Consider the following 10,234-nt stretch of genomic DNA (forward strand, 5'->3'; position numbering starts at 1 on the left):
ATTCACATGCACACACACACAAATCAGTTTATCCAAACTCAAACTTCAAAGTGTTCAGTGCTGCTTGCATACCTGTTAATATTTTCGTTATTACTATACCCCCAAACAGAAAAATGAGTAGAAAGAAAAATTTGCCTTTACCTTCCAGTATTCATGTTTCTTTCCCCTTCTTCTCTATGCAACCATGTACATATTTTTTTACTTAGTTGTAATCATAGTGTAAATATAATTCTGTATCATCTTTTTCATTTCTGTTTTTTAAATGTTAGTCTGTTTTTATTTTAGATGGTCTCATGATATTTCATTAATTTAACCATTTCTATGTTGTCAGACATCCTCTTTCCTCCATGTAGACATCTTTGTTCATACAACTTTTTCATTTGGGGAATTCTTAATCTGAAGGAAAGTAGACCTATTTGGTCAAAGAATTTGGATGTTTTTATGGCTTCACACATAACTGCCAAGTTGCTTTCCATATGAGTTGTTCTAATTTATAATATCCCGCTCACCCCAGGGTGTGATGTACCTATTTCACTTTCTTACTAGCTTTAAGAACTGACATTAAAGGATATATATATTTGAAATTATTGCATACTAAATGTACCTCATTTAAATATATGAATATCTTAGGGAGGTCATTATAATTATGCATCTTTGAGTTTCTGAGTCCATTATAAAAATTGATGACCAGATAGTTCTCTTGGAGTAATACAGTCCTCAAGTGAACCATGAGTATAAAAATATGTCGCATTTTGTGTTTTCATAGGAATTTTACATTTCTTTGCTAATAATAATAAACTTCCTGCTGTGTCTGTACAGGAAATGAGAGTTAAGTCCATTTTCACATCTGAAAATTTCTCAGTAGTGTCTTTTGGAATTTACTGTTTGTGTTTAGTTTGACACTGAATTTGGAATTGGTCAGAAGGAAAGCCATTTTCTCACCATTTCCGGGTGAGTTTTCTATATGAATCTAAGGCAGGGGTTTGCTTGAATCACTAGTTCTTAAGCCAGAGAGTGTGCAGCAGAATCACCTAGAAACACAGAGTACTGAACCGTCCCCAAGAGTTTCTGACTTAGTAGGTCTAGGTTTGGACCCAGGATCTCCCTTTCTAGCAGGGCCCCAGGTGATGCTGTGCTGCTAGGTCAGCGACCGTACTCTTGGGATCTCAGGTTAAAATGGAATATATCAGTCTCACCCAGGCCAGGAAATAAAGACTGTCCCTGGGATGCTGACACAGCCCATCTGAGCAGGATTTCCTGATTTGTGTTCTTATGCTTCAGGTGAAGCTTCCTCTCTCTTCCAAGCTGAAGAGGGGTCCCTTTCTCCTTTGAGTCTTGTAGCTAGGCCTTGGCCTTTCTTTCAAGATTTTTGCTACTTCTCTGGCAAAAATACTTTTATAGTTCTGCAGACACACTGATTTCTGGTTACCTGGGTTCAGTGTGGTGTGAAGACAGAAATTGACACGTGGATTCCACAGATAAATGGGTGCATCATGGCTCTTCACGTGTGCCATTTAGCTTTGGTCTGATCAGAAACTTCTAGTAGCCCCATCCAAGCATCCTGCAGCAGTTCCCTCTTGAGATTAGAAGTCCTCTCTCTGGAACCTCAGCCTTCGGTGTCACACCTTGGTTGGATCCCTGTATGCAGAAACGCCAGAGTTGTTTTGCACTAGTACTGTGGTCACAGCTGCTCAGGGACTTAAAAGCTAACTAAAATGACCTTCCCTGATCCTCCTGTAGCACATCTTTGACTGCGGCATCATGCAGGCAGCATGAGCCTCTGCTATACCCTTCACGTGTCTCCTCTTCGCTGCCCACAGGAGGGCTATGTGGACACACTTTTGTTTCAGTGACTGGCTTTGGTTATTCCATTTTGTGATGGAATCCAGTGTTGAAATGTGTCAAAAAGCACTTGTATCTCGTTGAAAACACCCTGCTGGCTGAGCTGCATCTCTTAATGGGGTGGGGACTAGGGAATACTTGTTAGAATAAGCTTATGTTTGGCGCACATACTTTGGAAAACCTCTTCTAATAAGCCCTTGGGCTTGCTAAATAAGGAATGGCGTGTGCTTCAAGTTCCTGAGCACAATGGGCTTGTATATGGAAACCATGACAACTCTGATTTTCTTCAGCAACTTAATAGCCAGTGTGTTTCACGATTTCATTTCACTACCTTAGTGTATATTAAGGTTTGAACAAAGGGAAGACTCATATTAGGGAAAATTTTTAGTATTCATTCAAGTAATTTCTTTCAGGTTTGTTTTATTTCGTTTGAGCTTTTAGGTGAGTGGTTGGGGGCAGGAATATGGAGGTGGGATTTTTCTCTCACTGATTCCTGGAATTTCGTGTCCCTGGTTTAAAGATCTAGACCAGTCAACTGACGTCACGACAAAATAACCAGAGGCTAGCAGAACTTTACTGGGTATTGTTCACTGCTTACTGGTCTCTCTTCCCTGACACATCTTTAACAGCAGGTGTCCCCACCAGGACAAGTATCTGTGGTGCCAACCTTGGAACAGCCCCAGCATCCGGTGAATGATACCTTCGTCTTCTCATGAGACCTCTACAGATAGCAAACGCTTGGAAGTCTTCTGGAGCTTCTCCCTCTAGGTCTGAGGGTGTGTGAGATGTAAGGCGTCTTGTCAAAGCTTAACTCAGAGCATGGCTGTGCATCTCTCCTAGGCCCTTTGACCTTTCTGACAACTGTCACATTCATAAATATTTTTAGTAGGGCCTGTGAAGCAATCTGTGAACCATTTATTTTGGCTATGCCACACTGCTGAGAATCCCAGTAACAGAAATTACTTTTAACAGATTTCAGATAATGCATTTAGTCTTGATTTGAATAATGTGCACGGTTCCATATGCCCATGAATTGTAGGGGGGATAGCAGGATGAGGTCATCACTGCCACACAGATACTTCACTTAGCAGGGAACAGAGCTGTCCTGCCAGCTCTGTTCCTGTTTCTGAAAGGAGTACCTGCCTTGGGGAGAGGCAGGGCTTCCCAGCTAGTGCGCCTTGTTGGTTACAGGAGTGCCTGAGGTACTGGTTCTCTGAAACCTCCAGCAGCAAGGCAGCACCAAGGGCCACCAGAACCCCCTGGGCTGTCGTCCCCTCTGCTGTGAACAGCTCCATCCGTTTATATATTAGTCGTTTTTGATGTTGGCCATGGCTTGAAAACTGTGTTTGAAATCCTTCTGTGAGGAATGTTAATAAGCAAAGTGACACAAATAGTTGATATACCTTTTTGAATCCTCTTCCTACCAGGAAAAAAATGCCTCTCTGAAAACAGTGTTTCCCAAGATTCTCTCATACACGTACTACCTTTATGATTTCTTTTCATATCCAAATGTCCCTTGTACCATTATTTTCTTAATCATTTAAGTCAGCTAACTTTTTCAAACATTTCTTTTTAAAAGGAAATTAACGTCACTACTGGAAGTGGGAAAACCAGTTATCCCATGGCATTAAATGGAAGGTAACGTTAATAATACATACGCAGTTATTTAATAAGACAAAAAAGTTTTGTCCTTGAACCATATCTAATTTTCTCACAGGCCACCCCTGAGGGAAACACTGTATTAACTTAGAGTACGATCAGAAGCCCAACATGAACCACTCTCATTCTCTGTAAAATGGCTTTAGTCGTAATGTTCCAATGTCTGAAGGGCTTCATAGTTCCTGTAGGAGTTCACTGTTAACAGCAGCTCTCTGCAGGGATGCGGATGCTGGGGATCCTGCCCCCCTTGCCTGTTACCTGGGTGTCCACCCAAGCTGCAGTGCAGTGAAGAGAGACCGCGGACATGAAGTGAGCAGGCCCTTGTGACGAGATCAATGCATTATCCCATTGTGGGCTTGTTGGGAAGAATTCTAGAATACAAACAGGGAATTGGATTCAGGTTAATGTTTGTCATTAGGTAGCTGTGATCTTGGACAAGTACGTTTCCCCTGGGTGGTCCTCAGCTTCTTTTTCTGAAGGAAAGGCAGGCTGTGATCTGCATCATTCTGACATCCCCTGCATCTGTCTTTGCCTCACCTTCAGATTATTCAAATGATGGCCAAGTCCACAGCCCCTTATCTGCAATTGAGAAATCCCCAAAGCTTTGAGAGCCCAAAGCTACTGGTTTGGGTAGGGAGGGTCATGAGGAAGGCCTTGTTTCCAGAGACTTGCATTTTTAGAAAGACCCCTCTGGCATTTCATGGGGTTTGAAGGTTGTTTCTAGGTTGTTCTTATTAATCTGCACATTCGCTTTGTGATGTGTACTTTAAAGGTGTTGGAACTAAGGCCTGGCAATTAAGGGGTTTACTCAGAACCATGCAGCAAATTAATGATAGGGATATTGCTGGTAAAGATATATTTGCCCCAGAGAAGAGAAAACTTTCAGTTAGACACATGTCCAGGAAAAAAAAAATTGTATAAATCAGATACACATGCCCAAAGCTGTGGGGAGGAGGTTATGAATAGTTTCTCTGATTCTTTCTGCGGCCCTTCGAGTCGCAGCCCCTACCGTGGAAAAGCGAGGGCTGGCACGGTTCGTCCTTCCTGACCACTGTTTAAGAGCTCCTCTTCCACTGCATTCCTGGATCCTCTGTTGCTTGTACCACTCCTTTGGCACTCGAAGTCCTTTGTATTTTTAGGCGCTTTTCCTGAATTCACGCTGTTCTGTTCGCTGGCTCACGATTTGGCAGTTGTTGGGTGCTGTTGTAAAAGGACTGAGAGTCCACTTTTTCTCTGGCAGGGTGAGGAACAGTTGTAAGTAACTTCCTACCTTGACAACACAGGTAATTTCACAGTCCGACCCTGACCGCTCACCCTCTCCACCACCGTGTGCACTGATTTCAGCTACAGGGAATTTCCCTCCTCTCCAACACGGGAGGATCATTTGTAACCCCTTGTCTTTGTCCCATATCACTGGCCCCCAACCTGGATTGCCCCCCTCCTTGGCGTATTCTTGTCCCATCCTCTCCTCTTTCTTGAAAACTCATCTTTCTGTGTTCAGCCAGGCCCTAGCTCCCAGAAAGCTTACTTGTGCTTCCATGGCACCTGGTTTATATCTGGTATTTAAACCACACAGGTGTTTAGTTCTCTGAAACCCATTGAACACCATGCCCCCCCCCCAACCTCTTCTCCCTGGTCCTACTTTGTAATTTTTTTTCGTGTCTTCCTTTCCCATTAGTCTCATCACCAACATCACATCTTTATTTTTATATCCCTAGTGCCAAGGACAACCTCTGGCTCATACAGTTTAAGGGACCAAAATGGTTTATGAGCCAATTTAGGAACTCGCAAGTAAAACTTAGTGAGAATTTCCAATCTATCTTTGCCTTTCAAGATATAAAGTATACAAAGGGGTAAAAAACATTTTTGAGGTTTTTTTTTTTTTTTTTAAACAAGATTTCCATTATCTAAAGTAGAAAAGAGAGGGACTTGTTCTCATCTTCCACTAGACTTTGAGTTCCTTGAAAACTGAGAGTATGTCTTATACTTTTATCATCCTCAACATTTAGAATGGTGTTCCACACATGGTCAGTATGTAATATACTTTATATTGATTGAAATAATTGCTTTCCTTGACCAGAGGGTGTCCCATATAACTGCTGGAGTTTAATACCAGGTTTATTTTATGCTGGGAAAGCACGACCAACATCAGATGGAAACAGTCAACAATTTGACCAATGGTTGACAAAAAAGGCATGACTAAGTTCCAGGCATGATCATTAAATGGTCTTTTTAAACTTGATTCCTTTTGTTAAAACATGGCAGTATTTCATAAGATTAAAATATGGGAAATATAAACCCAAGGGAAAACTTCATCTTTGTATAGTGAATTTTATTGTTGAGTATCCCCAGATCCTATGTTTTAAAAATCCAGCCATGCTTTTTTTCTTTTGCATTTATAGAAAAATTGATGTTCCCATAACCCTTCCCAAGCTAGCCAGGCAAATTACTTCAAATAGCTGGCTGTTATGCTAGATTTTTAAAGACTGAAGCCAGGCTATTAAATGTATTCTCCTTCAGAAAAGTTGAGAGGTGGTGATGGGCACAGTCCTACTGTTTCTTATAAGTGCATGTGGCCCTGATAAAGGTATAAATTATCTTGCTGGTCTGTGTCCAGCTGTATTTTATGTGATGTCTCCTAGTAATACAGGTACTGAAAAGAATTAAAATATTGTTGAATGCTTCCTGGGGTCCTTACAAGAGAAGTAGGTGAGGTCTCTGAGATGAGGTATCTCAAGACTTCTGAAAGCAGCGGTTTATGCCCAATCTGAACTGTTTACCGTTTGTCAGGAAAGGTTTTACTCCACTGACTAATACACATTACAAACACAGTCAAGCAATGTGGGTAAGTTAATGGTAAATCTTAATATCAACTAGAATTTTTAAATTTAGACTACATTCCATTTTTAAAATAAACTCTTGAATCTATGTAGTTTAACAAAACTGTAGTATTTAACAGATGTTCCTTATCATGACTAATCTTTTTCATAAATGGTTTGTCTTTAAGTGGGATTTGTGAGAACAACTTCTCACTGTTAATTTCTTTGATAAATGAAAAGGCGATTGCAGCTTTTCAGGTAGCTTATAGGAGCTAGAAAAACTTAAAAATTATTAAGACAGCCTCCTCCCACCTGTGCCAACAATCACTCTGGTAGGTATTTAGGAACAGAAGAAAGTTACATGGAGGAAGGAGAGAGGGCAGTAAACTAATCCACTGTCCTCACTGTTGAGGCCTTTGATGATGAGAGAAAAATAAGGGATTTTCTGGGTCTCATTTCTATAAAGGAAAGAATCAACTTTCTAATTCTAAATTATTGCTTTAAATTTTTCTCTTTGTGGAACTACTTTCTTTGTGAAAAGTAAGGAACTGATGAAATTTTACTGGGAAAAAAGGTTTCTAAGGCATTGGAAACCATGCAGGGGCAGAAGCTGAAATTAGCGACTTTCACATTTGCTTGGGAGTAAGGGAAAAGTTCATTCTTTTCAGCCATTCTTCTGCCTTTCCAAAAGACTGTCCTCTGCATTTTATTTTGTGCCTTTGATCTGAGAGGAATTAATAGAGCCATCAAACAGACAGCTGTGAATGACAGAGGGTACTCAGAACATACAGAATGAATGAGTGAGGAAATAGTATTTCATATTACATTACTTGCATCCTCCCGGTTGGAGGGATTATTTTATAGCAATGCATTTACCCCTAATCATAAAAAAAGGGGTATTTTGATGATGGCCTTGGATTGTTTGTTTGCCTCCAGCTCTAGTTATGGCCAACTTTTTATTTCAGTTTATGGTTTGAAAACACTAGATTCGTGTACCTTCTTTTTAATCACTGAAGGGACTCTTGTTCTGTCTCCTGTGCCCTGTTGGGCACCGCAGAGCTGTTTGTATGCACTCTTGGAGCGTTTTGTTATAATTACATGAGAGGTAGTCATGTTTTCTTCTAACAATTATTGTTCCTCCAGTTCTCTGCAGGGCTTCTATTTATTGCTTTGTTTTCCACTTATTTTAAGACCTACCTGTACCTTTCAGAATCACCCTGAAGTTTGAGGAAGGTGATCAGTACTTTTTCTGTCAACGCTGTAACCTGCGGCAACCCTCAGTACAACCCTGGGAACCTCTACTCTTTTGCTAACCCAACACAATTCTTGTCCATGTGTGTAGGTATTGTGGAGGATTACAAGCCACCGTTCTATGATGTGGTTCCCAATGACCCAAGTTTTGAAGATATGAGGAAGGTGGTCTGTGTAGATCAACAGAGGCCCAACATACCCAACAGATGGTTCTCAGACCCGGTAAGAGCAATGCTTTCTTAGTTTTAGAGCTATACTTAGCTGTTTGCTATTTGCATTCTCTTGATTTTTCAGCTGGTAGAGTTCTTGAGTGATCTGCCCTGTTTCTTTCTCTCCCTATTTTATGTAGAAGAGCTTTAGACCTAGTTGAGCAGGTTCACAAAATGGTCTCACTCTTGAAAGAGCCATTTCTGATAGATCTTGCCAATGAATGACAACATTCACAAGATTTTCTACCCTTGATTAGCTCCAGGAATTGGGAGACGCATTACTATGCCACTGGCCCTAGGACTGCAATTTCACATGTAAACCAAGAGACCTGAGTGATGCTTTTTAACCTCTTTTCTATCTCTGCCTCTCTTCCAAACATAGGCTGTTTAATGCTGACAATCCTTATTGCTGCTGCTAAGTAGTAAGTAGCAAATCTAAGGCATTGAGAAATGACCCTATTTGCATATTTCAGTTTTAACTCTGGGTTACTGTTATGGCTTTTAGCGCCATCAAACCATCAACCTGTGTTGTGTAACTGACTTGATGGTCAGTTGGTAGCATTAGGAGTCCAAAGGGCAGAGTTTAAGAAACTCAAGAGTGGTTTATCAGTGGCTAAGGCCTTGATTATTTGTGTAAGGAAAATGGTAATAACATCACTTGAACTTCACAAGACCTGTAGAGCCCTGCGAAACAGTTGACGTAACATCTGCCCAGCTACTTTTTCACTGTGGTGTTGGTTCTTTCTCTCCTCAGACATTAACCTCCCTGGCCAAGCTGATGAAAGAATGCTGGTATCAAAATCCATCTGCCAGACTCACAGCCCTGCGTATCAAAAAGACTTTGACCAAAATTGATAATTCCCTAGACAAATTGAAAACTGACTGTTGACATTTTCACGGTGTCAAGAAGGAAGGTCTGACGTTGTCCAGCTGGGACCTAATGCTGACCTGACTGGTTGTCAGAACAGAATCCATCTGTCTCCCTCCCCAAATGACTGCTTTGACAAGGCCGACATCTTACCCGGCTGTGTGCTGGGGAGACACCAAAACCACCCTAACCTCGCTCAATGACTGTGAACTGGGCATTTCACAAACTGTTCACGCTGCAGAGACTCATGTTGGACAGACACTGTTGCAAAGGTAGGGAACTGGAGGAACACAGAGAAATCCTAAAAGAGATCTGGGCATTAAGACAGTGGCTTTGCATATCTTCACAGGTCTCCTAGACACTCCCCACGGGAAACTCAAGGAGGTGGTGAATTTTTAATCAGCAATATTGCCTGTGCTTCTCTTCTTTATTGCACTAGGAATTCTTTGCATTCCTTACTTGCACTGTTACTCTTAATTTTAAAGACCCAACTTGCGGAAACATTGGCTCCGTACTCCACTGGTCTGTCTTTGGATAATAGGAATTCAATTTGGCAAAACAAAATATAATGTCAGACTTTGCTGCATTTTACACATGTGCTGATGTTTACAATGACGCTGAACATTAGGAATTGTTTATACACAACTTTGCAAATTATTTATTACTTGTGCAGTAGCAGTTTTTACAAAACTGCTTCATGCATATGTTAAAGCTTATTTTTATGTGGTCTTATGATTTTATTACTGAAATGTTTTTAACACTATACTCTGAAATGGACATTTTCTTTTATTATCCGTTAAATTCACATTTTAAGTGCTTCACATTTATGTGTGTAGACTGTAACTTTTTTTTTCAGTTCATATGCAGAACGTATTTAGCCATTACCCATGTGACACCACCGAATATATTACTGATTTAGAAGCAAAGATTTCAGTAGAATTTTAGTCCTGAACGCTGTGGGGAAAATGCATTTTCTTCAGAATTATCCATTATGTGCATTTAAACTCTGCCAGAAAAAAATAACTATTTTGTTTTAATCTACTTTTTGTATTTAGTAGTTATTTGTATAAATTAAATAAAATGTTTTCAAGTCAAAGTGAATTTTTTCAACATGTAAAAAAGATCTACATATTATAAAGCATTTTCTTGTGGGAACAATAGAAGCACAAAATTAACTTGTAAGTCGAATTTGCTTTTTAAGTCTATTAATGAGCCTGAGGGTTCTAGGGCGATGTCTTCCAGTTTGAATTTGGTATCAGAAAATTTAGATTTTGGGTTTTTTTTTGGGGGGGGGTGGCTGTGATTTTATTTTTTTCTTGTTCAGTTTCCCCAGCTTTGAAGTGAGGGTAACAGACTTGTCTGAGCTGCCTCCTTCACAAGGGATAAGTGGAGGAAGGAGGTCAGAGCATTTTGTTTAGTATAAGGTCCTGTGTGAGAGGAAAGTGGTCTTATGCATCTCACCTTGCTGCTTTGGGAGAGTCCACTGTTGGCTTTTTTCACTTCTTGAAGTGTTCAGCGGGATTGAAAATGTAGAGTTTCAAGTATCTCAGTAAGAGTAGAGGTGTTAAAATTCTGGAATTTTCACC

General features: G+C 40.4%; 1 protein-coding gene across 2 annotated transcripts in view; it reads left to right on the forward strand.

Annotated features, from left to right (window-relative positions):
• The window catches only part of ACVR1 (activin A receptor type 1), a 126,929-nt gene extending 117,185 nt beyond the window's left edge, over nt 1-9,744 (forward strand). For both annotated transcript variants that reach the window (XM_060152848.1, XM_060152849.1), the window contains 2 exons: nt 7,663-7,793; nt 8,535-9,744. In XM_060152848.1, the coding sequence (XP_060008831.1) occupies nt 7,663-7,793; nt 8,535-8,669 (266 nt within the window). In that variant the 3' untranslated portion in view covers nt 8,670-9,744. The remainder of the gene's footprint in view (nt 1-7,662; nt 7,794-8,534) is intronic.
• The last annotated feature ends 490 nt before the right edge of the window (nt 9,745-10,234 follow it).

Source organism: Lagenorhynchus albirostris, chromosome 6 (genome assembly GCF_949774975.1).
Source record: "Lagenorhynchus albirostris chromosome 6, mLagAlb1.1, whole genome shotgun sequence".
NCBI lineage: Eukaryota > Metazoa > Chordata > Mammalia > Artiodactyla > Delphinidae > Lagenorhynchus > Lagenorhynchus albirostris.